The 27,996-nt window shown below is 50.4% G+C and overlaps 9 protein-coding genes across 15 annotated transcripts; 3 read left to right on the forward strand and 6 right to left on the reverse strand.

Moving 5' to 3' along the window:
* The first annotated feature begins 648 nt into the window (after positions 1 to 648).
* On the forward strand, positions 649 to 7,942 carry FOXG_00618 (uncharacterized protein). Of its 6 annotated transcripts, XM_018377094.1 has the most exons (5): positions 649 to 2,150; positions 2,236 to 2,720; positions 3,193 to 3,609; positions 3,741 to 3,898; positions 3,961 to 7,942. In XM_018377094.1, the coding sequence occupies exons 2-5, from the start codon at positions 2,705 to 2,707 to the stop codon at positions 7,213 to 7,215; spliced, it is 3,846 nt and encodes a 1,281-aa protein (XP_018232755.1). In that variant the 5' UTR covers positions 649 to 2,150; positions 2,236 to 2,704; the 3' UTR covers positions 7,216 to 7,942. The 6 variants fall into 6 exon arrangements, with proteins under 6 accessions (XP_018232755.1, XP_018232754.1, XP_018232756.1 ...); XM_018377093.1 differs by having other exon boundaries at positions 649 to 2,720; XM_018377095.1 differs by having other exon boundaries at positions 2,236 to 3,609.
* A 322-nt stretch (positions 7,943 to 8,264) lies between these two features.
* Positions 8,265 to 13,070, forward strand: FOXG_00619 (serine/threonine protein kinase). 2 transcript variants are annotated; one of them, XM_018377100.1, is made up of 4 exons: positions 8,594 to 9,045; positions 9,104 to 10,110; positions 10,165 to 11,717; positions 11,788 to 13,061. In XM_018377100.1, exons 1-4 carry the CDS (start codon positions 9,021 to 9,023, stop codon positions 11,882 to 11,884), a joined length of 2,682 nt encoding a protein of 893 aa, XP_018232761.1. In that variant the 5' UTR covers positions 8,594 to 9,020; the 3' UTR covers positions 11,885 to 13,061. The 2 variants fall into 2 exon arrangements, with proteins under 2 accessions (XP_018232760.1, XP_018232761.1); XM_018377099.1 differs by having other exon boundaries at positions 8,265 to 9,045; positions 10,165 to 13,070.
* A 116-nt stretch (positions 13,071 to 13,186) lies between these two features.
* On the reverse strand, positions 13,187 to 13,987 carry FOXG_17910 (uncharacterized protein; the record flags this gene model as incomplete). Its single annotated transcript, XM_018397920.1, has 3 exons — positions 13,187 to 13,643; positions 13,703 to 13,802; positions 13,826 to 13,987. The coding sequence occupies 3 exons, from the start codon at positions 13,985 to 13,987 to the stop codon at positions 13,486 to 13,488; spliced, it is 420 nt and encodes a 139-aa protein (XP_018232762.1). The 3' UTR covers positions 13,187 to 13,485.
* Positions 13,988 to 14,087: 100 nt separating this feature from the next.
* On the reverse strand, positions 14,088 to 16,930 carry FOXG_00620 (uncharacterized protein; the record flags this gene model as incomplete). Its single annotated transcript, XM_018377101.1, has 2 exons — positions 14,088 to 15,407; positions 15,461 to 16,930. 2 exons carry the CDS (start codon positions 16,928 to 16,930, stop codon positions 14,088 to 14,090), a joined length of 2,790 nt encoding a protein of 929 aa, XP_018232763.1.
* A 748-nt stretch (positions 16,931 to 17,678) lies between these two features.
* Positions 17,679 to 20,725, reverse strand: FOXG_00621 (dolichyl-diphosphooligosaccharide-protein glycosyltransferase). The gene is made up of 5 exons (XM_018377102.1): positions 20,487 to 20,725; positions 20,341 to 20,364; positions 19,608 to 20,282; positions 18,411 to 19,554; positions 17,679 to 18,357 (listed from the first exon to the last, which is right to left on the reverse strand). The coding sequence occupies exons 1-5, from the start codon at positions 20,620 to 20,622 to the stop codon at positions 18,087 to 18,089; spliced, it is 2,250 nt and encodes a 749-aa protein (XP_018232764.1). The 5' UTR covers positions 20,623 to 20,725; the 3' UTR covers positions 17,679 to 18,086.
* Positions 20,726 to 20,976: 251 nt separating this feature from the next.
* On the reverse strand, positions 20,977 to 22,175 carry FOXG_00622 (uncharacterized protein). The gene is made up of 3 exons (XM_018377103.1): positions 21,946 to 22,175; positions 21,632 to 21,809; positions 20,977 to 21,522 (listed from the first exon to the last, which is right to left on the reverse strand). Exons 1-3 carry the CDS (start codon positions 21,964 to 21,966, stop codon positions 21,449 to 21,451), a joined length of 273 nt encoding a protein of 90 aa, XP_018232765.1. The 5' UTR covers positions 21,967 to 22,175; the 3' UTR covers positions 20,977 to 21,448.
* Positions 22,176 to 22,268: 93 nt separating this feature from the next.
* FOXG_00623 (dynein intermediate chain, cytosolic) lies at positions 22,269 to 24,994 on the forward strand. The gene is made up of 2 exons (XM_018377104.1): positions 22,269 to 22,771; positions 22,830 to 24,994. The coding sequence occupies exons 1-2, from the start codon at positions 22,649 to 22,651 to the stop codon at positions 24,783 to 24,785; spliced, it is 2,079 nt and encodes a 692-aa protein (XP_018232766.1). The 5' UTR covers positions 22,269 to 22,648; the 3' UTR covers positions 24,786 to 24,994.
* Positions 24,995 to 25,329: 335 nt separating this feature from the next.
* Positions 25,330 to 26,481, reverse strand: FOXG_00624 (uncharacterized protein; the record flags this gene model as incomplete). Its single annotated transcript, XM_018377105.1, has 3 exons — positions 25,330 to 25,759; positions 25,811 to 26,382; positions 26,430 to 26,481. The coding sequence occupies 3 exons, from the start codon at positions 26,479 to 26,481 to the stop codon at positions 25,394 to 25,396; spliced, it is 990 nt and encodes a 329-aa protein (XP_018232767.1). The 3' UTR covers positions 25,330 to 25,393.
* A 135-nt stretch (positions 26,482 to 26,616) lies between these two features.
* Positions 26,617 to 27,972, reverse strand: FOXG_00625 (uncharacterized protein; the record flags this gene model as incomplete). Its single annotated transcript, XM_018377106.1, has 1 exon — positions 26,617 to 27,972. One exon carries the CDS (start codon positions 27,970 to 27,972, stop codon positions 27,025 to 27,027), a length of 948 nt encoding a protein of 315 aa, XP_018232768.1. The 3' UTR covers positions 26,617 to 27,024.
* Between the last annotated feature and the right edge of the window lie 24 nt (positions 27,973 to 27,996).

The raw sequence follows: 27,996 nt of genomic DNA on the forward strand, positions 1-27,996 counted from the left end.
CTATCCGTATCTGAGATGGGTATCAACATTTGAGGCCTCAAAGTGCCAAGCTTTTTCTGACCCCAGAAAACTACTGAGCGAAGCCCGCTTATACATACTCCGAACAGATTCTGTTCAAATCCCAGCGGCTGGACGCTTACGTATCCATGAAGCAGAATGGTGGAGTCGAACCAACACAGTCTAGATACCATGTTGAGGCTTGGCGAAATACTATTGAAGCAATACGAGGCCTGGCTTGCTGACTTAGCTCGCTCGCTGGTATGGTGTAATTTCGCTGGTACGAGACGGTATTCCATCAGTGAAGAAAGCTGACGGGATGGGACGATACCCGCAACATGACGAAACAAGAGAATCGCGATCAGAGTGGCTGGCTGCAGGGCTTCAGGCGCCGAGACGCATTCAATGGATCCCACGAGAAATCATTGATGGAGACAGCGGCAACAAGAAGCCTTGAATTGGAAGATGGCGTTAGTTAGTGACGAATCTGTTTTGCCGGGATATGCCTCTATCCACTCCGTCCGTATCCCGCCCGTCGTTTAACGCCGCTCTACGGGCTCCGAAGCGGGAGAATCCCAGCCACTGTCTACCGAATATTCTTTTATAGGCTCACATTGGCCTGTAGCTTTGGGTAGTGGATCGGCGGTAAATACTGCAGGTACCCAAGCAGCCAAGCTACCCAAGTTACCTCTTTTGTAAGTCGTGAAGCGTTTGGACAAGATCTGTTGCAATCTTGCCTTGAGCTCTGCTACGCCGCGAGTTCCAAGTCTTGCTGTTTGTGCAATTTGCATCAGATGCCAGGTTGCGTGCTCAGATACCAAATCAAAGTCGTCTCAGACAAAGGTATGATACTGGTGATAGCCGGCGCCAAGCGACCGAAGCCCAGATGCGCGCGGCCTCTTCTCACGTTGCACCACGCATGTCTCCAGATCTTGGCTGGGTCATAGACAACTGATCCGGCGTCAGAATGATTGGATGACATGTTTCTCCAACATGGCTCTCCAGACATCCAACTGTCTATTCAGCATCTTTCCAGTTAGTGAAAGGCATGTTACGAAACAAAGGCCTGCCTTGCGAAGGCTCCGATTGATTCTCTGTCATTCTTTGAATTCTATTTTGGTCTCCAAGTTGAGTCGCCAACTTGAAACTTGGCTTCCTGTCAAGTATATAGAAATACGATACCCTGCCATTATTGTATGCATGTTGTATTCTTCCTTGCTTCTCACAGCATCCAACCTCTGTTCGATTCCCTGATTCACTTTTTATATTTTTACTTCCGTTTTAATTCTCTTGGCTCACCGACTTTGCTTTCATTACTCGGTGTGCAGTACATTAGAGGTGCTAAGAGGGTCCTCTTAGTGAATTGAGGGTGTCGGTTCTAGACTTAGACTTCTCGCCCAGACCACCGCTGGCTGCTAGTGACGTATGCCATCGACCAGGTCCATCACCACTCAATTCGTTCATCGCGAATCGTTCATCAAAGGCCCCGACCATACTGTACGGGTACGGGGGTACGCGGCGGCAAGCAAAGAAGAGCAAAGCACATTTTCGTATGCAGGCAAGCAAGCAAACAGGATCGCCTAAGCCCGGACCCTCTTGTTACCAGCTCCGGAGACAACTCTAGCTGAAAGCTGCTCAACTCGTGGGACTTATCAGTAAAGGGACCCCCGCGCTGGCTGGAGATCGCACCATTGGACCAGGCTTGAAGCTTGTTGGAGGTCCTCTTTTTTCCAAGAAAACCTGCTCTTGACGTTGCGATTTCTGGGTCCCTACCAGCCTCTGACAGATTTATTAAACAACGAAAGCCCGCAGGTCGAAACCCTGGAAAAGGTGTACGTTCTGAAGGACGCATCTCCATTTAAAGCTCAACGCACGCAACACAGGGCGAGCAGCTACAGCGCTGCACCGACCACTAACAAAGTGCCGTTGACATTGACATTGGCATCCAATTGCCATCGCCGCCGACCGCCGACGCCGGCTTCCGCGTATTTAACGTACCTATACTGAAATCACGAAATCACGAAATCACGAAATCACGGCCACGGCTTATAAGAAATTACCGACCACCCCCATATTTAGAGCCAAGACTTGCATCGTCTAGGTTCTCGTCACTTTCACTTGTCGCTCGCTCAGTTGCTGCAATTCCTTTTACGGTAGTTCACCACAGTTTTGACCTTGACCAGCTGTACCAGGGCTGGTCATCCTTGGCCGGTTAATAAGTACTGACTGACATGTCAGTCGCCCGAAGCATCCGTATCTGCATCCGCAATCTGCCTTCGCACCCGCCGCAGCACCACCTTTGAATGGATACAGTCCGGCGCCGAGTTCTAAAGGGAGTCTAGAGTCTAATAAAGTCGCACATACAAGAAGCGCCCACTTCACCTACATCTGAATCGTCCCGCACGCAAGGGCCTGTTTTCTTCTTCTTTCCTCCTCACTCCTGGACCTTGGATTCGCCCTGATCTTGGATGCCCAGCGATAATCAAGCTTGTCTGGAAATTACGGTACCAGACTGTCGTCAGTATTGTGGCTGACGCACCTCACACCTCTCGAGACATCCCTTGCGCAGTTGATCTGGTCAACTACTGACCTAACAGCTCTCTCCCTTTTGCTGTTTGTTGTTTCTGGGCACCAATTGGCCTGATTTTTCTTCTTGATATTTTGTCTCAGAAATTTCCTCATTTGCAGGCCGAGCATTGTGGACAAAATGGGTCGAAATCGAGGTGCGTACCATCAAATATTGTGCATTCGTGATTCTCATTCCAGCTCTGGACTTGTCTTTGATCGTCCGCCCCGTACGTTGCGTTGCGTCGCTTTACGACCCGACAAGACAGAAGACGGCGCTAGTGATTCGCTGGTCCTTGCCCTGGCGTTGGCCCAGTCTAAGTCTAGGCGGGCTTGCCCATGTCATGATGGATGCCCACTGCACGGTGGCAGCTCTACGCCTGTAACCACAGCCAGGGGGGGCTGCTTATGGGTACCTCTCGGAACGGCGGCGGGGGCTTTGACATCCACTATGCGTTGACGTGTGGTGGCCCAAAATGCCCTTGGCTAGTTCATCTAGGGGTCCGTTTCTTTTGGTTCAAGGGACTGAGCGACGGGCTCTCTACCTCCAGGGGCTGCATGCCATTCTGTTCATAACATCTCACCTCATCCCGTCCCTGTCGTACTAACTCGTTGGTGCCAATACTTTAGTCCTCTCTTTTATGTCCCAGTTCTCTGCGGGCACAAAGACACCGCCGCCCTCAACTTCTCCTCCGTCAAATTCACCTCACAGACCGGGACATCGCAAGACGAACTCTGTTACAGAACCCTTTCCCGACCACCGAGTCAGTACCGACATTTCTCGGCCAAACACACCGCCTTCGCGGCCAGATTATGGCACTCCCATAAACGGCGGCTCTCCAATTGAACCTTCTGCTCGCCGAAGACGCAGTTCATCTGCTGCATCATCACGACCCCCGTCCATGGTCCTGGCTCATCAACCACCCATCATGGATATCACTGAGGATACAATCCCTGAACTTCAGCCTATCTTTTCATTCCTCAACAGCCATTCCAACAAGCTGTACCAAGAGGGCTATTTTCTCAAACTCGATGACCAGAATACACGTACGCTCGATCTAGCTTCCATTGCCGCTTGTTCCCCTCCACACTTGCACCCCTGTGGCGCCAAGTTTACTCCACACTCAACTATTTACACATGTGCTGCAAGGATGTTCAGCTAACAAAGTTGTTTACAGAGGGCAAACCCAACCCTGATAGAACCTGGACAGAGTGTTTTGCCCAGCTTGTGGGAACCGTCTTGTCACTATGGGATGCCGCGGAACTAGATGCAGCTGGCGAGGATGGTGAAGTCTTGCCCAAGTTTATCAACTTGACAGATGCCTCGATCAAAATGGTGAATAACCCGCTCGCGTGCCAAGTATGTCTTCACACTCGACTAACACAATTTCGTCACAGATAGAGTCGCTGCCTACAAGATCTTCAGACGAGCAACCGCTACAGAACATCCTGAGCATCTCAACGGCTGGAAGAAACAGATATCTCCTCCATTTCAACTCGCGACACTCGCTGCTGCAATGGACTGCCGGCATTCGACTAGCTATTTTCGAGCACTCCTCTCTGCAGGAGGCCTATACTGGCGCTCTAATTGCCGGCAAGGGCAAATCGCTCAACAACATTGGTGTCATCATGGAGAGGGCACGATTCCCCACCGAAGAATGGGTTAGAGTCCGATTCGGCGCTGGTGTACCTTGGAGACGATGCTGGTGTGTTATCACCCCTCCTGACGAAAAGCAGTATGCAAAGCTCCAGAAGGAGCTCAAGAAGAGATCTCCTTACGATCGATCGCCTGTTCCCACACTAAAGGGAGACATCAAGTTCTACGACCAGCGAAAGGATGGCAAGAAGCAGAAGAAGATGCAGCCAATTGCTACCATCACCGACGCCTACTCTGCCTATGCCATCTATCCTCAGTCCAAGTCATTGATTGACGCGTCGACCTTACTCAAGGTTGAGGGTAACATTGCTATTCACACTGATCCTCCCTCGTCTACTGAAGGTTTCGTCTTCATCATGCCTGAGACACACCCTGCTGTCAGCGGATTCGAGATGTTGCTGCGTTTCCTCTTTCCTACCTGGGATACCTTTGGTCTTTACGGCCGACCTGGGAGACTTGTTGCCAGCACACTTGACTCCAGATCTCTCATGTTTGCTATGCCTAAGAGCCGCCGCTACGGTTATCTTGAGAATTTGGATGTTTCCAACCTGATTCTCGAGGATGGTAGCTCTGGATGGGGCGAGAGAGATTGGAGAAAGAAGCTCAAGGAATGCACCGGTACTCGCATGAATGCTGTGGATGATGCACCCACGACACGTTCTCGAAGCAACAGTCGAAAGAGTGTTCGACTAAGCTTTGGTGATGGACCTCCAAAACCTAAGGCCGGGTTTTCGGATGAACAAGTCCCAACCAGATCCTCGCGATCCTTCTCTCTTACTGAGCGCACTCGAACAGACTCAGCTCCCGCAGATCCTGCGAGGGTTGCCTTCGGAGGACACGGTCGTAACTCATCCGACCCCAACCAATTGGGAGGCCCTCCTTTCCGTCCTGGTACCAACGGTAATAGCCCTTACTCAGGCTCGCCACAACGTGGACAGACTCCCGTTGGCGCTCCCCGCCATAACCAAGCTTCTCGTGATGAGAGTCCCGCTTACCAGAATGAACGAGCTCCCTCTGGCTCTCCTCCCCTGAAAGACTTGGATGGAATGCGTCAGATGCATACTCCTGAACCAGTCTCACGACCCCCAGCCTTCAGCCACGGGTCCCAGGCTCGCCCCGTCAGCAGAGCCTATCATTCCCCTGAGCTTAGACGGGCTAATAGTAGGCTTTCCGTCACAACTCTGGCCCAGCTTGCCACAGCTGGAGGATTGGGTGAACCGAACGATTCGAATCCTTCTCCACGAGGAGATGAGGTGGACGCTGCAAGATCTGGACCATCGGTACTGCCACCACACGCCAACTCCGTAGGGATATCTGCTAACGACAACCGTTCGCGTGAAGCTTTAAGCCCACTGAATCAGGATCCCTCTTCCAACAGTCTTCCTCCTCCGGCCAACTTGTCCCAACAACGATCACGATCGCCACTGGCCCAGCCCCCGCTTGGGCCTCCTAATACTTATGGCCGCGGGCCCAACTCACGTCCTGGAACTTCAGAAGGACGGCGATCTCCGATGCCTCCCGGCATGCCACCTCAACAACGACCTCCCCACCCTCAAAATACCAACCGTCGGCCTGACGTGGGTCCTGATGGCCGCCGACCGTCTGACCCTCGACGACCTGGCCCTGATGGACGCAGACCATCGGATCCTCGGGGTCCTGGCTTTGATGGACGTAGGCCTTCGGACCCCCGAGGTCGTGGCAATGGTCCTCCTCCTGGCCATATGCCTCCGCCATCCGGTCCCCATGGTAATTATCGCCCCGGTCCGGGGCGTCCCGGACCTCCTGGGCCTCCGGGTTATCGCCCTAACGGACCTCCTCATGGACCGCCAAATGGACCGCCGGGACCAATGGGTCACCGAAAGCCTGTGCCAGGCGGACCTCCCCCACCTGCCCCTTTTGAAAATTCTAAGGGAAACACCATGTCGGGTAGCAGTGGGATCACCACGAATGAGATAATTGACCATTATGTGTTCGACCAAGGCCGCCAGACACCTCGGCAAGGCACCCCGAACTCAGAGAGGCGACCAGGACCCCCAGGCAGGCAAGAAAGTCACACGAGCAACCAAAGCAGTCATTATGAGGATAACTCTCCCACTAGCAGCCTCAAGAACTTTGTAGACACATACCAATACAGCGAACCAAAGCCCCGAGCTGGTGTCCTGAAGACTGTCGGTGGCGCTGAGGAGCCTGATCCTCGAGATCCTGGCTTCGATATACCAGATATCAATTTCGGCCCAACCATTAATTACGCAGCCACCAAGGACCGCAGTAAAACCCCCGGCGCTCTCACTCCTGGCGGCTCATCACAGAGACCGCATACACCCGGGGGTCAAGGACCAACGCCCCCACCTCATAAATCTTCGGGTTCTCAGGGATCTCTTGGACGTAAGGAATCCCCAGACCCAAAGCGCACTATGGCATGGCAGCCCGGCGCATCAACTCCTCCGAGCAATGCACACGGGTTAAGCCCCGAAGAATTTGTGCAGCAAAGGGCGGCTCATGCTCGGAGCGCATCCAGCAACACTTTGGGCGGCTCACCCAGCCCAGGCATGAAACGAACTAGTTCCTCTGACATGCTACAAGCTATCCAGAACGGTCGCCACTCTCGTAGCAGCTCTGCTGATCTGCTTGCACGACCTGGATCGCGGGGTGCTAGTTCGACCTTGAACTTTGCAAGCTCTGGGGAGACATCTAGCCACCTCAGTGCTCGGGAGCAGGAACATGTTGCCCGCCTCACAGGCCAACCATTGATCAGCATGCCAGGACACCAGAGACAGGGTTCCCAGGGTAGCTTCGTGCCTGGCCATCAGAGGCAAGCTTCCTCTGGATCAGGTTTAGTTGGTGCTATCGAGGCCCGGGAACGAGAAAAGCAACAGATGAAGCAAGGAGTCAACAGCCAGGCAGTCCAGCATGCGATCAGCCAGCGACAGCAGCAACAGGCTGCCATGGCGTACCAGCAGCAGATGCGCAGCAACAAATGGCTCAGCAGCAAATGATGCAACAGCAAATGGCCCAACAGCAACAGATTGCGTACCAGCAGCAGGCTCAGCAACAACAGAACTACCAGCAAGGATATCAACAGCCAATGATGGGTGCTGGTAACATTCCCCCATACAGCCCCATGGGCCAACCAGCTGGTCAGTACACTCCCGGTGGATCGCCGTACGGACCGGCACCTCAGCAGATGGGAGGACATGGACAGCCGAACAGTTTCTCACGACCACTCCGGGCTGCGCAGCAGGTTGACCCTCGCTTCGTACCACCTCAGGGTCAATACGGCCCATCGCCTGGAGCTCAGCAGACCACTCGAAACGTTCATCCTCAGTATCAAGGACAAGCGTTTTAGCAACGAAGAGGGAAGGGTCTAGTTATACCACTGCTTGACTGAGATTATGGATATTTGGATGATTGAAGCGATTTGGAGCAAACATGAAGGGGCTGCATATATCACATGGCGTTCAGGAAATGGCAAGACATGCTTATTTGGGGGCAGCGGGTTGAAAACCAATTGCATAGTTATACTCTTGGGCATACAAAGAAAGGACTACATTATCTTTGGAAAGGGTAGCATACTTGGTTATAGATGCATTTTGAATCTAGCTAAAATACATTTCTTTCTCCTCTAAGAATTATAGTGTCTTGAATTGACATTTCGCGTACATGAGGTGCAAATAAGCTTCTATGATGGATGGCACGTAAAACAAGGTACTAATAGCTGGGGATAATATAATTCTTTCGTGCTTGGTAAACAAAAAACTCAATTGTAATTCTGTCTAATATCATGACGTAAATAGCAAAAGTTGAGAAGAAAGCCATCTATTGGTTCATGATGCTGCGTGAACTAAGCTGAGACCTTTGGCAGGCGTTGCTGTCCAGTGACTTTGCTCGACCCGCTCGGTTCTGGAGGCGAGTCTCGAGGGCAAAGCATTGTTGGTAGGCGCCTGATGAGCTGACGTAGATTCTTGTACTTGTAGGCTGTGATTGTTAGTGAAGTGACAAAGCGCATGACTTGAACGCGCCCCGAGTACCATTTTCACGCGCCCGTGTTACAAGAACAGAAACGTGATGTGACCTTGTTTTGTTGAATCAGATGAGCTTGACTTTTTTTTTAACCCTCCCTGGTTGCTGAGGCATCCGAGACGTACAGTACTGATGGTTTCCACTCTGTCAGTGGAGGTAAAGGGTCGCCGCCCCGTTGGTGATCATGAACGGCACTCAAACGGCTTCTCCCCGCTGCAACTTTGCTCTCTTGGGGATTTATCAGCCTAGAAGCGGTCACTAGAGGGTGCCTAATACCTTGTTAGATTCCAATCTGATAGGTCAGCCAGCGTCGTTAACCCAGATTCCGATTGATATCAGCCAACCAGCGTCAGTAGCGACCTGACCCTCGAGGAAACTGTCGGTCGTGACGTCCCTGCCGTCCCATCCAATACTTGAACCTCAAAGTCCCTTGTCGTTTCTTTTTCCATCCCGTCCCCCTCTCTTGGGCTCTTGATACTCTTCACTTGTCTGTCTCTCGCCTCTTTTTTGTTTGCTTTCTTACCTTTCAACATACACAATTTCTTTATACAAGACTCGCACAACTACCGTCTCGACTCGACCGCGCCGAGACATACAAACTTTTGGCTGGTTGTTACCCCAACTATACCTGCGCCTAGGACTTCCAAACCTCTTGCTAGATGCGCCCGTGATCGCCTTGACTTTTTAGCACAACCTCACGATTTGCCTCAACTTGGCCCCATTGAAATTTTCTACGACAGTCTTGCATTGCTTCGCAGCGTAGGCTGCTCGGGTCCCTCCAATGGACGGCGACGAGCCCACGCAAGGTACGCCCGCCCATCTACCCAATGCTCCCTCTTCTTCGAGCTGACCTCCCTCTGGAAGCGACGCAGAATGTTCTGGATCCGCGCCGTGTCGGGAAGCAGAACTCAGGCTTCTCAGACGAAGATATCTCCGACATAATATGCGTCCTCTACCCACACTCTGATTCTGCCCGTGTCGAACTCGAACGTCTGGTCGGCGAAAACTCCCCACACATCATTGGAAAGGACGAAGCGGATGGCGTCGAACCCGACTATGCCTTGGAAGACCAAGCAGCCCGTTTTCTCGCCAATCCAACCGGTACCGGCACCCATGCCATCATCCTACGTCTGTCGTCGCACCTCAAGAACCCGAAGGCCGGCTTTGTCTTTGGTCGAAATCCTGTGCGATGCGACGTCGTTTTTGTCAACGATCCCTTGAAAAGAATCAGTAACATTCATTTCCGGATTTACGTCAACGAATATGGCACTGTCATGGTTGAGGACCAATCGACCAACGGTACCATTGTGGATGATCATCTTTTGACTTCCCACCCTCAAGCCAAGGGAAGAAGTGACCCTCCCATTAGCAAGTGGGTTTTGAGTTCTGGCTCCATCATCAAGATCTATCTCCATAAGGAGGCCCGGGACTTGACTTTCCGAGTCCGTATACCAAGGCGTGATAACGAGTATGACCAAGCATATACCGATAAAGTCGACGATTTCTTCACACGTCATGGGCTACCGCGCCAGAATGAGACCATCACGCCTGGACCAGGCGGCCACGTTGATCTCTTCAAGCAACCTGCCCAGACAAATCTTAGGAGAGAAGAGACCAATGAGATAACGCAGCGTACTCCTCAGACGTTGTCTAAAAGAAGAGACGCGCCACGGGAATGGACGGGGTCCGGAAAATATAACAGAACCGGCTCCATCGGAAAGGGTGCCTTCGCAGTTGTCCACAGGGTCACCTCAAAGTATGACGGATTACCATATGCTGCTAAAGAGATCGAAAAGCGTCGCTTTATCAAGAACGGTGTCCTTGACCAGAAGGTAGAGAATGAGATGAAGATCATGCAGCGAGTTAAGCATGTGAGTCTTGCGCCTTGTTTGTTACCCGCTTCCGTCGCTAACATAACTTAACAGCCCCATATTGTTCGCTACATGGAGCACTTTGAATGGGATGACCGATTGCTAATCATCATTATGGAATTTGTGCCCGGCGGTGATTTGGGAAAACTCATCTCAGACCAAAAGGCTCTGAGGGAGGATGTTGTCCGAACCATGTCAGGGCAGCTCTTGGGTGCCTTGGGATATCTACACGCCAACAACATCACTCATCGCGACGTCAAACCAGACAACATCCTAATAAACTCACTCAATCCAATTGATCTCAAGCTCACCGACTTTGGTTTGTCTAAAATGGTCGACAGCGAACAGACCTTCCTGCGAACGTTTTGTGGCACCTTGCTTTATTGCGCCCCTGAGGTGTATACAGAATATGCCGAGTATGATGACGACGGTGTACGTAGTCGAGGAAAGAAGATGAGACGTCCACCGGGCCAGAGATACAACCACGCCGTTGACATCTGGTCTCTAGGTGGGGTCTTGTTTTATGCTCTGACTGCGTCACCTCCTTATCCTGTCAAGAGTGGCATTAGCTACTCTGAGCTGTTACACAAGATTATGACTACCCGGCTGAATATCGCACCACTGCAGAGGAATGATGTGTCAGAGCAAGCTATTGACTTCCTCTGCAGAATGCTCCAGCGCCGGCCAGAAAACCGAGCAACCGTGGCAGAACTCGAAAGCCACCCATGGTCTTCCGGCGAAGACTCTATCATCAACGCTTCACAATCCTTTGACGAGATTTCGGATGACGACATGTTTGACAACTTTTCCCAGTTGCAACCTAGACACTACGAAGAAGATAGGGTCAGTGACTCTATGGGCGAAGAGTCAGAAAAAGAAACCCCGACGGTACCACTAGAATCGAACCAGCCCAGACTATTCGGAGAAGTTGGTGTCTCAGCGATTGGTAGCTCAGGAGTTATCCCGGAAGATCATCTCAACCTCGAGAACAGTAGCAACCCTAGCGCAGACGAGACTGAAATCCTCCGCAAGGATGAAGACGAAGCATATCAATCGGATGAGTTGGTTACGCCCAGGAACAGGAATCGTCGAACATATCGCCAGAATAACATTTCAATGGCACAGAATCAGTCTGAGGACCAACTTCAGAGTCTGGTTGAGGACGTGGCGTCGCAGAGCCTCGGCGGGAATGAGCCAAGCCTGCAAGGCCCTGGACAATCGCGTTATTCTCTGCAATCGGCAGAATTCAATACTAGTAAACGAAAACCCCCGTCGTATGATACAAGCGATGAGTTCGACAACACACCCCAAGGAAAACCTACAATGAAAAGACTTAAGTCGGAAGGTAATATTGAAGATCTAGCAAATGACGTACTTGAGGAGTACAAACTGCTGGTGCAAGTACCATCTGCCGAGAAGCAGGCTTCAGGGCGTCAAATCGACAAGCCTTACAACAAGACGTGTTTCTGGGAGCAAGACAAGACAACGTGGCACTTCGACTATCCGGAGCTCACACATTTGCAACACAAAGCTTTCGAGCGGGGTGCGGCAGCAAGGAATGAAAAATTTGAGCCCGGAAAATCGCCGTTATGGGATCTTGCGATGAAGTATTTCTCTCCCGTCTCCAAAGCCGGGTCACAAATCAACCAAGCTCGACGAAGCTCACGGACACCTCAGGACACAGCGGCTGATGAGCCCCTGGAATTTCCTCCGACTGCCGCCCCGCTTGAGAACTCTCCGATTCCCGACACTTTGCCTACGCACACGCAGATAATCGTCCCTGTCCAGGAAGATGAGCCCAATAGACGTGCCATTGGCGTGCTTGAGTCTCATCATGATTCGTGTGTCCCTGGGATTAGCATTCCCATCAAAGATACCTTGGTCTCATTCGGCCGTGGCCCGGCAAATACTGTGGTCTTCAGAGACATACAAGAATCTCGAGTGCCGAAGTATGCGTTTAAACTGCTGCTTTGGAAAGAAGATGGCACCTTTGACCCTTCAAAGGATCTTGACAAAGTCCCTCCTCCTTGGCTTCGAGATGCCGGAGATCCGAACGAGTACGGGTTTTACATCTCGACCAAAGCATCCGTTGGTATCAGCATCAATGGTTACCAACTTGCTTCTTCTGATGCCAAAAACCACAGCGGCCCCTCACACCATTGGGCTCGAATTTGGAACGGCGACACAGTGATGATATGGGGCGATAGAAAGAGCACGCAGACAAAACTCGTATTTCAGTGTTTCTGGGGTGCCTCGTCACAGGCGCGTGAGGAGAACCAAGGCCTACAACTCGCATCTCCATCACTCTCCCAGAAGCTTGACGCTGCGTGTCAGAAGGCGGAGAAGCGGATCAAGGAGGTCATCGAGAAGAAGAAGATTAAGGATGCAATCAACGCTGATCTACGGGAACGTACAGAAAACATTGAAAGAGAACAAGAACGAAGTCGCGCTTTCGAGAAGAAGCGAAAAGAGGCCATCGCTTATCTTGACTCTAGACAAACCCCTTTGTCGCGAATGGCTTCGCCGGCAAGCGCACCAGGAACGAGTAACTATCGTGAACCTCTGATGTTTCGCATGAGCTCTGACAACAACCTCTCGATCCAGTGACGAAGCGCAACATATATATACGATTTGCTAGAGGAGCGTGTGTATTTACTTAAGTCTCCGGTCCTTGAACTGTTGCCACGGACACGGAGTTATGATTTCTTTTCTTTTTTCCTTGGCATTTCTGGCGGGCATATGGGCTAAGCACGAGAATTGGCTGGTACTATAGGAAACTATGAGGATGACGAACGCTACTTACAGCTAGATTCGTGATTCTTCTCGGCGAAAGGGGCTTATCTGGATGGAGATAGATCCTGCTATCATGGCATCTTGGAGGAGTATATGTGGGAAAATGCAGAACATACTAAATAGAAAATGATATATCTTGTAATTGAAGACTTTGCGCATCTCTCCTATCATACGACTGATATACCTTAGCTGTGACGGAAAATGATTGATATTCTACACGTCGAATAAGTTTGTCCGTATCTCACCATTTAAAGGCATGTGGAGAGGTCGGTTCATAATACATCAGGCATTAGGTCATTCTATTTCTAATAATACAATAGCAAGTTTTACCAAAAGAGCGCTTGTCATACAATCATAATCCTCCTTCATACAAATCATGATCATTTCTCGTAACCGAGCTTATTTCAACTTTTCATCACCCGGCCCCAGCCGTCCAGGGGTCGATGCACATGCATCCAACGTTCATACATTTTGTTCCCAAAAGGTTCATTTCCACAAATCTTCTCGTTCAGGATCTTAATCACTAGGCTCAAATGAAAGTGTGGTGATGCCTTGTGTAAGCATGCTGGTGATTATCAAGTTTTAGACAGCGATGCCGTCTATGAGAGGCTGAATGGGCAGTGTATCATGAAAAGAATTGTTCCGGATAGTTTCATCAAACTCATTGAAATCTTGACCAGAAGATACTTCGTCATCTTCCTCGCCGACTGAAGAAGCGGCCTCTACGATAAGTTTATACTCTGTGAGGCTCGAGCGTTAGTCGATAAGATTGACAGCTTTGGTTTTGGTCAAGACTCACCAATATGGTCAGATGCAGTCTCATGGGAGTCATCAGCAGTGCTCGCCTCCTCAACTGTTGGGATAGGATCAAATGCATTCTTCCAGACAGACGTGTCCGACTGGGCAGGTGAGCATTTCTTACACGCGTGCTCTTTCTTTGGCGAATTATCAGATCTAACAGAAGAAGTGCAGTAGGAAAATTCTGGAAAGCTGTGCTGGCGAGGTGTATAATAAGGGTTGCCGCTGGCTTGACCCTCAGTCTTGTCAAAAGTTGAATCCCTGTCGATGAAACTGCACGAGTCATGATCCGTGAGTGAGGTAGTAAAAATGTTTGACGAGCACCTAGATTGCTGGGGACATGGAGTTGTCTGGCTGTCAGTGAAACTGCGAGGGCCAAATCGTTCCTAATTGTCTCTGGCAGTCTCGTTAAAGTTGTGACTTGGAGGGTATGAGCCTGCTCGATCGCCTGGGGGAACGGAAGATGACTTGTTCTTTTTCTTCTTGAAGAAGGATGAAAACACGCTTCCTGAAGACATACGGGATGGGAGAGATGCAGTGGACTCCATATACTGATCATGGTAGCTGTAGTCATGAAACTTGGGGATTGGCGCCTGGAATCCTTCGTCTGTCTCATGGCGTTCATGCAAGGGGCCGTCATCTGTATACTGCTCTACGTAGGAGTACGCAGGACTTCGGAAGGAATCCCAGTCTCCACCGTTATCAAAATCTTTGCTGAAAGCACCCTGAGAGTAGCCCTTCGAAGGTGCTCCGGGCCGAAAGTCGTCTGGTGTACGCAAGTTCTCACGGTTGGGTACCGAACTATTCCTTGAAGATTGGCCATAGTGAGGATGGAGGTTCTTGTCTGTGGCCTTTCTTTCAGGCGAATAGCTGTTGTAATACGATGGCTTCTTGCGTGAGATGAGAGGGGATCCTGGGAGCCTCATTCTGATGGGAGACTCAGGCTCCGAGAACTCAGTACCGCCCTCGTGGGCCAAGGGAGTTCGAACATCAATAGACTTCTTGAATCTCACAGTCTTACTACCGGAAGACTTGGAGGAGCTTGGGTCAGACCGTTCAGAGTCAAGAGACTTCTCGCGCGGTCGATGCGGTCCCTTTTCTGTTGCATCTTGGGCTTTTCCGGAGCCGTCCGAAGATGACCGATCACTGGCCATTGCGGACTTGAGAACAAAGTCACGCGGAAGAGTTTTCCATGGCTCGTAAACCTTGTTTGCGAACTTCTGACCAGTCATTTCACCTTCATGGCTATCAATGTGAGTGTCTCCTTTGGAGTGAGCCGTCGAAACCGAGTCTTCAACATATGGTGCCTGGTAATTCCGAGGACGCTTTTCGCTCTCCTTATGAGGAGGAGGAGGAGGAGGAGTAGGAGGAGGAGGATCAGTGTTCGTATCTCCCAATGACTTCCGCTCTGCTCGGCGGTTGGAAGACCCCGTATTTCTCGAGGGACAGTAAGAAGACTCTGGTGAAACGACGGTGGTCTCTGGGGAAATGACAGTGTCTCTGGGCTCTCGTGGTTCAGGACGCCTTCCGCGGACCTTCCCAATCGTAGGAGCCTGTTTCTTGTACTCGATGGCCTCGTCCTGGTCAAGGGATCCTTTTGGTTCTCTTTTATTACGATTGCGATGGCGATTGACAGTCAGAGAATCCATGTCATCTTCCTTTTGAATGGCAGCTCGCCTGGCTATGTGGTCCTTCAGTCTGGGGGCCTGTTACTGCATGTTAGCTGTCATCTGATGTTCACGATATTCTGTCAACATACCAGTCCAATCACAGAGTCGTCTGGCAGACTTCCATTGTAGTGGAACTCCAGGACACAGGCATCGCAATAGTTTGTGAAGATTGGCTCTCCTGGAAAGACTGGGTGCTGGGCATGAAATGTCTTGGACCTCGCGCTTCCACAATTGAAACAGAAGTGGTATTGGCGAACGACACCTCGTTTGTATTCCATCTCTCGGCAGCTCTCGCAGAGATTGATCTTAGTGGATGGTCCTGGGCCAACAGGAAACTTCTTGTGGTAGAGCGCTGAACGCATGTTTCCACACTCTGTGCAAATGTGATGGCGTTCGATGCGCTGAGGACTCACATCTCGTTGGCCACATTGCTCTCGCTTCCGGCTCTGCTGAAAGTCTTTTTCTTGTGCAGTCTTTTTATCATGGGCTGGTTGAGAGAAGCCGCTGAAAGTGGAGTTTGATACTTGTCTTGCGTGAGGCTTTTTGCTTGCTGTGATAGCCTTATTCAGGGCAAAATTAAGTCTGTCTTGAAGGCGGCGGAGGTCGCGACGCAAGATTCTGCTGTTGGGCTCCTCGGCCAAGTCAGCCATCTTGGCTTCAATATGTTTCTGTAGGCGTTGCACTTCGTTTGTCAACGGGCCGGAAAGCTTGGCGTCTCCCTGATTGCCAGGCTTTTTGTGGCGGTCACCCCTTTCCCCTGCTGAATTCAAGGTGTTTTTGAATGCCGCTGGAGGCATGGAGACTGTTGGTGCCTGATCAGATGCAGGAGTTCGTGCTGCGACAGGTTGGGTAACAGGCGCAATATACTGAGCTGGATGAGCTTGCATCAAGGTAGATGTACGGTGCGGAACGTAGTTGATCTGGTGATGATAGCACACTGGTTGCTGAGGGAAAGGTTGACACACTGGGACTCTGAGAGGCTGGCTCAAAGAAGGAATAGGAAATGATGAAGATTGTACAATATTACAATGTTGCTTCGACAAAGGAATAGGAAATTGAGGGGGAAATGTCGCAGAAGGCCGTACATGAGAAATAGGCTGTTGCTGACTATTCATGATCTCGACGGTCGATCTTCGAGAACTCGAGCGAGAACCCTGTCGACGAGACGATTTCCGAGGACTTGAGCGAGGTGATGACTTGGCGAGCTGTCGACGGTGGTGTTTCTTTCTCTTGGGGGATCTTTTGGAAGGATGAGGAGACGAATGAGGAAGTGGACGGGACGTAGAGACTCTTTCGGGTGTATCATAGCCACGTTGTTGACGCCCTCGATCATCCTCAGAAGACGAAGAAAACGCACCCTCGGAGCCGTCTTCACTGCCATCGCCACATTCGGAATCAGGTTCAGATTCAGATACGTAGTCGAGTGCTACACTGCGAGCGCTGTTGTTCCCAGGTCCATTAACATGCAGAAATGGGAGGCCGAAGGCAGCACTCAATAGGTCGACATCATAGCCAGACCGATGGCGGCGGCGGCGAATAGCTTTGTTAAAGATATCCATTACGCTGCAACCAGGAGAAGTCTCCTGAGAGAGAGAAAGGCAGTGTCCTTGATATTCGTATGCAGAAGGCGATTCGGTGGTGGCATAGAGAGTGTTTGTGGGAGGGTAGATGGGAAGGAGAGTGGACGGTTATGGTAGAAGAAGGAAGAGAGGTAAGAAGAAGAGGAAGAAAATGGTTTCCTTGAGGTCCTCGAATAATAAACACAGAAAATTCTTCGTTTGCTCGAGTTTTCCTATATCCTTTGAAATTGTGGGCGCCTCTGGAAATGTTGAATGGAGGTAGTTGTTGTGACGGCCGTCGGCAGCTGGCAAGAACTGTCACTTGTTTCTACAAGTAGCAGGTTAGAGACCATCAAAATAGGACTGACAGTGCCCATAGCTCGCAGATCCTAGACTGAGTCTTTGGTTATAGCAACCAAAAGTCTTATTTCTAAAGGGAGATAGTGAAAGAAAAGATCAGCTTGATGCTCCTGTCTGATATTTGACCGACGAAGGAACTTACTGGCTCCCGTCACAAAGGGCTCTTCCGATGATTTTGATCTAGAAGACTATGCTGACACTCGTGATTTCTGCTCAAGGCCTACAAGGCACAAGGGATGTTGCTCCTGTACGGTTATCTTCGAGGCAGTTCCTAAAATGTGAAGACAGCAGCGTAAGCACCAGAGAAATAACAGATATCTGTCAAGGAGAAGAGAAAGATGACAATGAGTATGAAGAAGGGAGAAAATAAGAAGAAGGAGAAGACATCCCCCTCTCTTGTATGCGACTTTCTGTTCGGGCATGCCGATAAAGTCACTAACTTCGTTCCCAACATTAGCGATCAATCTTGTCGTTGTATTCAGGCGTTTTCAAGCTGGTAAACGACAGTGCCCTTATTTCCCCTCTTCTCTTTCCTTAGCTTTATCAAGCAAACATGCCAAAGTCTCTCATGCCACTCTTCGTTGCCGCTGATAGACCATTGACATGACATATGGCAGCAAACACACTGGACATCCACGAGTTGCTTCAACGCTACTTAAATGAGACAGAGAAATCTCTTTTCCAACCAAATCTTACACTGATATACATATTTAATTCAATTTTGTCTAAATGCGAGCTAAACCGGGAGCCTTTATCCTTTCTTCCTAGGCTCCAGCACCCAAAGCTCGTTCTCCATCTAATCCACACGGAGAACACGGGCACCTCGCTTTTGAACCGCCTTCTTCTTCTTCTGCCCACGGCTAAAGGCACCCGCTTCAAAATGATCACGGCCAACGTTGTCAAGATCCTTGACCTTGTAAATACGGATGAGCCAATTCTCACTGGTGAAGGCTTCCTCCAATACATCGAGTGTGGGGCTTGTATCGGGCATTTTAACACCCCGGACTCGATCAACGATCTTTCCAGGGGAGTTCGTCTTGTTGAAGTTGTGGTAAGACATCTTGTACCTGAAAGCAGCCTGTTAGCGTGGTGACCAATCGCTGTGCAGAAGTTTACTTACATCAAGCTGTTCTTCATGGTCTCGGTAGCACCGGCATCAACTCTGTATTCGCCGCGTTCAGTGAAGAAGTTGCGCTCTTTAACCTCATCGGGCCAGATGCCCTCCGCAATGCGAACCATCCAGAGGAACTTGTTGATATCATCTCCGGAGTAGCCAAGAACGCCACCAAAGACGACGAGGACATAGTCAACCTCGTGCTGGCGCATGATGGGATAGCTGACCTCTTCACGAGAACTCATGGCCTTGCCAACAGTAGCGATGTGAGTGTTGTTCCAGGTGTTGTTGTCAACAAGCGTTGGTCGGTCAGCCATACCGCCAATCTGATAACCATAGTCCCACCATGACATGATCTTGGCGTCTTTGCCGGTGTTCTGTCGGAGCCACTGATAGGCCTCCCGATAGTCATCAATGATGACCGGGCTGCCATCCATGCGTCGGCTGGACAGGACAACAGAGGGTGCTGAGTAGGCGTTGGAGGTGACCCATGTGCAGTGAGTAACAAACATGACCAGGTAGATGACCATGCCGGCAACAACCGTAATCTTGGACAAGGTAGTGTAAATACCGACGTCGGGCTTTGCGGTCGCTCGGAGGGCACCCTTGGCCTTTTTGGATCCATCAACAGCCTCTCCTTGTGCAGCCTGGGTGGGCTCAGGCTGATTGACCCGCAGATAGGTGTCGAGGAGCTGAGAGGCAGCCATGGCAGCGGCAACACACACAACAGGTGTCAGTGTGAGCATCAGACGGACCATAACACCAGCAAAGTAGCTTGCAAACAGAGCATAGACAACAATGAATACATGCTCATCCGCGAGGTTCTGGAAACACATATAAACACCGGCAGGGAAGAGCCAGATGAGGAAGTTAAGATCAAAGAAAAATGAGGGCCATGCGGTAGGCTGATGCTCAGAGACTGAAGCAATGATGGGAATGTGAATCTTGGCATAGCCGGTGTCGAATAATGAATAGAATCGACCGCCCCAGGGCGCGATGTATCCAAATGAGGTCAAAAGAATGAGGCCAGCGAGACCGACGAAGAAAGTCGCGACACCAGCAGCAACTACGATGGTTGTGATTTGTCGTCCAGGGATAACAGACTTGACGTAAACAATGAATGCAATCACCTGAAGGAGGCCAAAAACACCTACACGATAATGTTAGTATCATGGGTCACATTGAATGTTTGTGTATACACACCAAGCGCGGGCATGTGCTCATTGGTCTTGACACAAAGGAAGCCGACGAAAGGCACCTGGAAACTAGCCATGGTACCAATAGCGTACCACGTCGTGTAGCTGACATAGAGGCGATCGCTGTATCGACCCATGCAGATGAGAACGAAGGCATGGACGGGCAGTAGACATGTAATGAAAGCATATCCACCCCACGACGCAACCATGTAGGCGTACGATAGCGCGCAAAGGGCACCCCACAGCATTGAGCCCAGCTTCAAAGCCTTGACCCAGAGGTAGAATGTGAGAACAAGAAGGAAAATGGCGATGGCCTCGTTATCGTAGCTACCGGCCACGGATCGAGAGATGTAACCCGGTGCAATGCCCATGAAAACTGCGGCAAGAAGACCAGCGGATGAAGATGTAGTCATCTCATTGGTAAGTAGGTAGGCAGCATAGGCTGTCAGTCCAGAGAAGGCTGGGGCGAGAAGGACACAAATGTTTCGAATATCGACGGGAACCGTAAGGGCGCGGAGAGCGTGGTAGATGACGCCGCTTGTCACCATCAGACCAGGATAGAGGGTGCCTCCGGTAACCCGCCCAAGAGGATGCCATGTCCTGTCATCGAACCAATCCCAAAACTTGTAAAATCCATTGGCGACGAGGTATTTTGTCGCGCGGAAGTTGAACCACGGATCGACTGTCTTAAAGGTTAGCTCGCCATGATGGAGCAATCTGTTAGTATGAGCAAGACTGACATTCGTGAATAATACTTTCGAAGCCTACGCCGGACGAGTTAGCAAAAGATTCATTCCTAGTAGAAGAGGACCCTCTGTACTCTGCAGACAGAAAAGCCAGAGCAAGAATTGAGGGCATTCACCCATCATGGGAAGAAAGCACTTACGTATCACAGAAAAAAGGCGACTGGACACAGCTGCGCCAGCGATCAAGAGAAGAATGATGACTCTTAGTAGAGTCCTAGTGTTTTGTCCGTTCACTCCGGCGAGGACGTCTTCGGTTTTTGCCGTCTTTACCGCCATGATGGGTTGCGATTGTCGACGATGTTTGACCCTGGAGTTGATGCAACTTGCAGAAGCCGAAACCCAAGATGATATTCAACTCCACCAGAAGGACAGCTTGGAGCTTTACTACTGAGACGGGGGAGCTACAGGAGGTAAATGTGGGACCCACCCCGAGGTACGTATCCTTTACGCGGCCGTGCATCCACTCAAAACTTAGCTCATTCATCAGGTTATGGCCGTGAGGTGCTGAGCCACAGTTTATCCGGCGATGCTCTGGCGTATCAAGAAGACGATGATGATCAGGTCATTCTACGTCAATTTCGATGAATTGACCAGGATAGCATGCAATATAGGTGAACGGCTTGCCAAATATCGTCTACATGTCACTTCACTGATCACAGAAACTGCCTCAAGGATCAGAATCGCTTATCGTCGTCAACTTGCTTTTTGCTGTAAAACTAAACATACATCCATCCGTACCTGATACACATCATCATATAAGCCCGCAGAGATAAACTTACTTGCTTTCCCGCTCAAAGTCTCCCATTACATGCCCAAGTGTTACAAGCCCTAGCCAAAACCATTGACGTTTTTTTTTTTGTCGTCTAAAGTAGATATATTGTACACCTGTACACAGAGTTAAACAGGGACCTAAGGAAACATCTATGCAGGGCCGCCATGTATATCCTCAATCATACACCGAGTCTGGTTCGAGGCTCGGATTATGCCTCGGCAGGACCTGTTTCCCTACGGTTGGTCAACCTTTTCGCCGAAACCTCCCATTGTTTCCATCCTCTCCCTTCTCATATCTTGCGTTGCGTTTCCCCGCGCCGGTATTACATATTTAAGGGCTCTCCTTCTGCACCTTCAACAGCAGCTTCTCGAGATCAAACTTGGGGTCTGAGGGGTCAGTGATAACTGCATGCATGATTAGTTTGAGGTCTCGACAGGTTGTGTGTCTCGCATGTGCAATATGCCGCGGCCAATTGCTAGGAGTGCTTTTAGAGCGAAACTGGGTCTGACGTACCAGAGTCGCCAGATGTTGGGTTGTTCTTCTTAGCAAACTCGGCCTTGGCTTGCTGGATAAGTTTCTCCTTCTTCTCGTACTCGTGCTGCGCATGCTCGGCCTTTTGCGAGGCAGTAATCGCTCGCTGGTGGGTGAAACCGTAAAAGATACCCAGGCCAAGGGCGGACCACCGCAAAACCTATAAATGACTCAATTAGTCCTCGGGTCCATGAACTATCCAATTCTGCCGCTCGAATGATCGCATTCCCTGACGTAGTCGAGTGCTCGGGGTTGGGACACGGTCGAGCGGCCGAATCGGGGAGGATAACACGCACGTTCACTCCGGTCGAAGCCATTGGGAATTAGAGTCGCAAAAAAGGGCGAACGGGACGAAGAGCGAAAGGATCGGTATTGACGATAGTCGGCGGTCGACAATGGCTTGTCAATGGACCCAGTCGGAGTGGCTCGAGGGGATTAGATGCGTCGGCTTGAGGTGAAGAATTGAAAAGTCGTCGGGAAAAGTCGCAGTTTTTCCATTCGCTGCCAAAGAGAGCCAACCGCTGGCGGCTGGGAGCTCGGACAAGCTGGAGCCAGTAGCCAGTGAGCCGGCCAATGTGATCACGTGCTCGACCTCATCTCCCAGATCAATTCACTGTGGAGTTGAGCAGCGATACGTACCGCCTTCAATTCCACTTAGCATTCTTCAGATTTCAGGCTTGTGCAGGGGGTTTATGGGGGTTGCAAGTGCCTGAGTCGCTCGCGCATGGATGGATTCAATTGGACCCCATCACAAGCTCATACCTTGCAGCATTTCATAACTTGATCACTACAAACAAACAACGAAGAACTTACATACAGCCACCACATTTTGTCGTGAAGGACGACTTTTCATTTCTTGCGTTTTTCTCGTTGTTGGTTTGCTTTGCGAGACTTTATTTATCATCATTCATCGTGTTGTCGATTCATACCCTCCCAAACCCAGTATCATAGCTCTCAACATATTGTTCAGTCTCGCAATGCGACTGTGGAACGTCCACAATGCAACAGCGTCGAGATGAAATCCTAGCGAAAAAGGCGAAGCTTGCTGAGCTCAAGCGCCAGAGAGAGCTTCGGGCAAGCCAAGCAACAGCAAGTCGCTCCAACATAGGAACCTCTAGCGACGTTGGTCCCCTGATACCCTACCGCCTTTAAGCCCATCGTTGACGTTTCTCAACCATAGTTGATATCGCCAACTCCTGGAAGAGCAGATAACCGCCGCGAGATCGAAACTCTGATAAACAGTCTCGTCGGTGATAGTAGGCCCGGCTCGACTGTCACGGGAGGACCTGGCTCTCCCGCTCCTCGTGGTAGCCGTCCAAACAGTGTCCTCAGCGCCGGCGAATTCAGCAACGAACCCTCCGAAGTCACGACCACTAGTCACGTTCAAGTTCCCGCGCAACCGCCACCTAGTCTTAGCACTGCTCCCCTCCTGACCGTTTTCGAATGCCCGCCGTCTCCGGTAAAGGAGGTCTTCTCATACAGCAAAGGTGTCCAGACAACAGAAGAATGGACAACACCTACCAGAACCAGGGCTCAGTCTCTCATATCTGAAGCCGAAGATGTTCCCGCCGTAACTTCAACGCCCAGCAAGAGGCTGAGCAGGAGAGAGCGAGATCGAGAAGAGGAACTCCGACAAAAGATTAGAGAAGAGGTGGAGGAAGAATTGAGGGCGACAAAGGAGTTTCTGAGCGACGGTGTGCTTCCTTCCGGCTCGGGTTTGAACTATCCTTCCAGGAATCTTACCGCTGAAGAGCTGGACGCTGTCGCCCACTCAGATGAATTCGTTGACTTCCTGGATAAGTCGACAAAGGTGATCGAGAGAGCTCTCGACCAAGAGACATATGACATTCTCACAGACTACGCTTTACAAGGCCAGGATAACGATGATGAAGATGAAGATAGTGGTAATACAGGTGGTAAGGGGCGACACAGGATAAAAGAAGTTGTCCAGTTCTTCGACGAGCGGTGGTCTAAGAAGCGCATGATCAGCGGGATTGATTTCTCGCCAAAGTTCAGCGAGCTTGTCCTCGCGTCATACACCAAAAATCCGACAGCTCCCCATGAACCTGACGGGCTGGTTCAGGTCTGGAACATGCACATGCAAGATCGCCCTGAATACGTTTTCACCGCGCAGTCAGACGTCTTGACTGCTAAGTTTTCTCCTTACCACAATAACTTGATTATCGGTGGTTCATATAGCGGTCAGGTGTTGCTGTGGGACACGAGAGCAAAGGCGGCTCCGGTTCAAAAGACTCCCCTTACGGGCTATGGTCATGCCCACCCTATCTACTCTGTTGATATTGTTGGTACCCAGAACGCCAACAACATCATTTCTTGCTCCACTGATGGTGTAGTCTGTGGCTGGACAATGGACGTCTTCGCTCAACCTCAAGAACTTCTTGAACTCAAGAACCCTAGTCAGGCCAAGGTGGCTGTCGAAGACGTGAGCCCAACGTGCCTTTCTTTCCCAGCTACAGATCCTACATTCTTCCTCGTTGGCAGTGAGGAGGGCACCATCTTCCCTTGCCACCGATATGACCGTGCCGGTGCCAAGGCTGGTGTTGATAAGAAGATCAGCTACAAGGGACATACCGCCCCTGTCATGTCTGTGGATTTCCATCCTGCTAGAGGGCCGGTGGATTTGGGCGATCTGGTCATATCGTCGTCGCTCGATTGGAGTGTTAAGCTTTGGAAGGTTCGAGCACCTGCGGCGACATCTACAATCGGCTCTGGCGATGGCACCATCTCGCCCCTAATTGACTTTGTGCGTGAGGATGTCGTCTACGACGCTAAGTGGTCGCCCGTCAAACCCAACATTTTTGCATTGGTCGATGGTGCTGGATGGCTGGAGCTTTGGGACATTGCAGTCGAGACGGAAGAGCCTGTGTCCAAGATTTCGCCCAGCTCTCGAAAGGATGGCAGAACTATGCTTTCGAAGAGTCTGAACAAGGTTGCATGGGAGCCCAATGATGGAAAGCGTCTTGCGACTGGTGGCATCGATGGCTCTCTCACAGTATTCGAGGTTGCCAGTGGTCTTGGTGGCAAGGATGGCCCAAAGAACGAGGACTGGGCGAATGTGAAGAAGCTTGTGAACCGACTGGAGGCAGTTGGTTCAAATGGTGCATTGGTAGTTTAGTGATCTCCATTGGATGGAGTATTGGCAGCATAGTGGCGTATGTTCTTGTGTTGCGAGGTAGTTACGAGATGAATTTACTGATATACCCAAGGCTTTTTTGGTTTCCGTCTTTCTTTTCGCCAATACCTTACTTTAATCTATTGATCTCTACGCATCACACTCCTGAGTTTCAGGCCCTTGCTGTTATCTTTAAGAAACCGAACCCGGGAGGATACAGTGTCACGTGTTGTCTCCACATCAACAATATCTTCATTTTATCGTGGAGCAAAAGCTCAACCTCAGTTTTCAACAATCTCAGCTTTCGAGTTGAGACTCTGCGCAACGATGAGCAGTCATCTGAAGACTTTCTCTTCCTTCTAGTAGCCAATCACTACAACTAGGTGCTATGAAAGACGATAGATACAGTATGGTAAGCCACAGTCCTTTTGAAACACCCATTCAATCTTTCATGATGGCATTCATTTTTATGAATTCTGCAATTCCGAATGCCCTTTTGGTTTTGGGCAACACGTGGACACTTTACAGCTGAACAGCAACCTTTTTACTCATTGTTTCTCATTTCTATCTTGAAACCGTGTTCTAACTCAACCACAGACTTTGTCTCACAGTTAGGCCTCCATTGGCACGCCTTCAGGGTACCGCCCGCCAGAAACCTCAAATGCGTAGGCTATATCCTCGAGAGTCTCCATCTCTTCCTCCGAAAGCGGGAAGTACTGGGCATTCTCCTTGACTCGAGCTGTTGTGGTCGCGCCAGGGGTGGGAATGATGGTAGGCATTCCCTTGCGGCCGTTTAGTCCTCTAACCCAGTTGATGGCAAGCTGTGCAGGTGTGATTCCCTTCCTTTCTGCTACTGCCTTGACTTGATCAACGAGCTTGAGGTTGTGCTGGAAGGATTCTGGCTGGAAACGCGGGAATCCGCTGGCAATGCCCTGGCCCTGGAATTGAGAGCTGTCGGCAAAGCGGCCCGTCAACATCTGTAGTGACTGTTAGACCTATGTAGTTTGGAGTTGAATAGGCGAACTTACGCCACGTCCAATAGGCGCGTAGGCCATGATAGGAATATTGTGCTTAGCACACGCAGCAGCAACGCCATTCTTGAGGATGTCGGGGCTGAACAGACTGCATTCGACCTCGACGAGAGCGACCTTGACATGCTTCACGGCTTCTTCGATAGTCTCGGCACTGCATTCTGACAGGGCAATGCCACCGACCTTGCCGCTATCAACATATTCCTTCTGAATGACGTTGAGTGTTTCTTCAAAGGGAACGTTGTGGTCTCGTCTTGAGGGTGCGAAGATATCAAGCTTCTTGACACCGCCCAGTTGATTGAGCACATTGTCAATAGACCTGCGCACATTCTCGGGAGATCCATCAAGTTGAAACGTATCAGGGTTGTAAGTGCCCTTCATGGCGATGGTGATCTTTTCAGCATCTTCTGGAAATTTTGTGAAGTATGCCTTGATGAGAGTCATGCTGTTATACTCTGGAGGTCCGTAGAACTCAGCGCCGCTCCAGAGATTGCAGCCATTGGCGAAGGCTGTGTGCATAGCTTCAAGAGCCTGATCTAAAGGAGTTGGTTTGGGACGCCAAGTGAAGCCTTCAAGTTATCAGTCTGGTTGTGTTAAGTGGAACGACTAAACATACCCATAAGGCCGTAGCCAAGAGCGCCGACATGCTTTCCCAGAATTTCGGGCATATTGGTGTTTATGGATATGTGTTTTAATATTTAATCCAAGTTATGAACTATATGGTTGGACTTGGTGATATCGAGTTGAGAGAGGGGCTGTGAGACTCAGCAATCAATGAGGAAAGATGTGAAGATACTTATACATCAGAAGGATTGAATGATTGCATTCAATTTCAAGCTCTATGCAACTATCTCGGTTGGTTATTCACCCTCTATCTGACCCATAATGGTGTTGTTCGCCACACCCGTTCATCGGGATTGCAGCTTCAAAATGCTACATAAATCCGAAAATGGATCTGACTAAACTTAAGTCCAGCTCGTATCCCGTAACGCGACGCCACGCGAGAGAGCCCGAAGCCAACAGATCGGAGCTTGCTCTTTACGGAATTGTGTGCCGCCGAGTAGACCCTTATGGAGATAGGATATTGGATAGTGCTGTCAATCCGATTTGATGCGAAGCAGGTCAGGTATGTAGTTATCTGTAGGAACCAAGTATGCGCAGCAAGGTATCTCCTAGTGCTGATGCCATCGATATGGTGGTCATCATTCCCGTTAATCAAGGTCAATCAATATTCCCTCTTCTCCTCCTCTCTTCGGCTCAGGTTTAACCACTTCCTCCTCGACGTCTTCTTCATCTTCATACTCATCCTCAGCTTCGGATCCCTCTTCAAGGTTTCTGAAGTGCACATCTCGACGCTGAGCAAGAATTCGGGCTCGCTGCTTTCTTCTGAGGAGGTTCCCAATCTTCCTCGCAGTTCGTCGACCATTCGGTGCATCCGCTGCACGAAGGGCTTGGGGGGGCATAGGTATCAATCCCCGCGCTTGAAGCCACCAATCAGGGAATCCAGTCAGACCAACTTCTCCCAGGCCTTCTGCAGTGATGGGCATTATATGTTCATAGTGACAGTCTCGGCCCCATTTGCAGACGCCGTGGTGACACCAGTGTCGACAGAGTGAGGGTGATTGAGATGATGGTGCCGTAGTGTTGGTTGGAATTTGTGGTGTCTCTTTGTGGGAAGTAGGACTGAGATGGGCTGGCTGCTGTTGGTTGGCAGGATTGTGGCGGCTAGATGAGAGGCCTTGTGCTGGCTTTAGCTTGGACTTGGGAGTATTAAGCTGGGTTGTAGTTGTAGTTGGCTTCGGTTTCTCATAGTAGTTGTGAGATGATGATGCACCCTCTGCGCAAGGACCAGGCCGGAATCCAGGGGCCCGCTTCTCTGAAGTGTCCGATTCATCACTAGTTGAAGCTCCATCCCCAGTAATGGGAGCGAATCGAAGCTTGTAAGTATCCAGCTCAGCATGAATAACCCCCAAATTCCCCATGTCTCTAGTCTCATCTGGGGATAAACTTCGAGGGGCGCCGATGACTTCGATCCACTCTGGCAGAAGGTCTGCCGGGATAAGAGGGACAGCAGTTGCAGGCTGAGAAAGAACTTGGCCGTTGGGTGTGATTTGCTCTGCCCCTGGTCTGACCAGAAAGAACTGAGGTTTGATTCCCATGGTGGCTGGTGAGTGTTGTGATGT

Source organism: Fusarium oxysporum, chromosome 1 (genome assembly GCF_000149955.1).
Source record: "Fusarium oxysporum f. sp. lycopersici 4287 chromosome 1, whole genome shotgun sequence".
Lineage (NCBI taxonomy): Eukaryota > Fungi > Ascomycota > Sordariomycetes > Hypocreales > Nectriaceae > Fusarium > Fusarium oxysporum.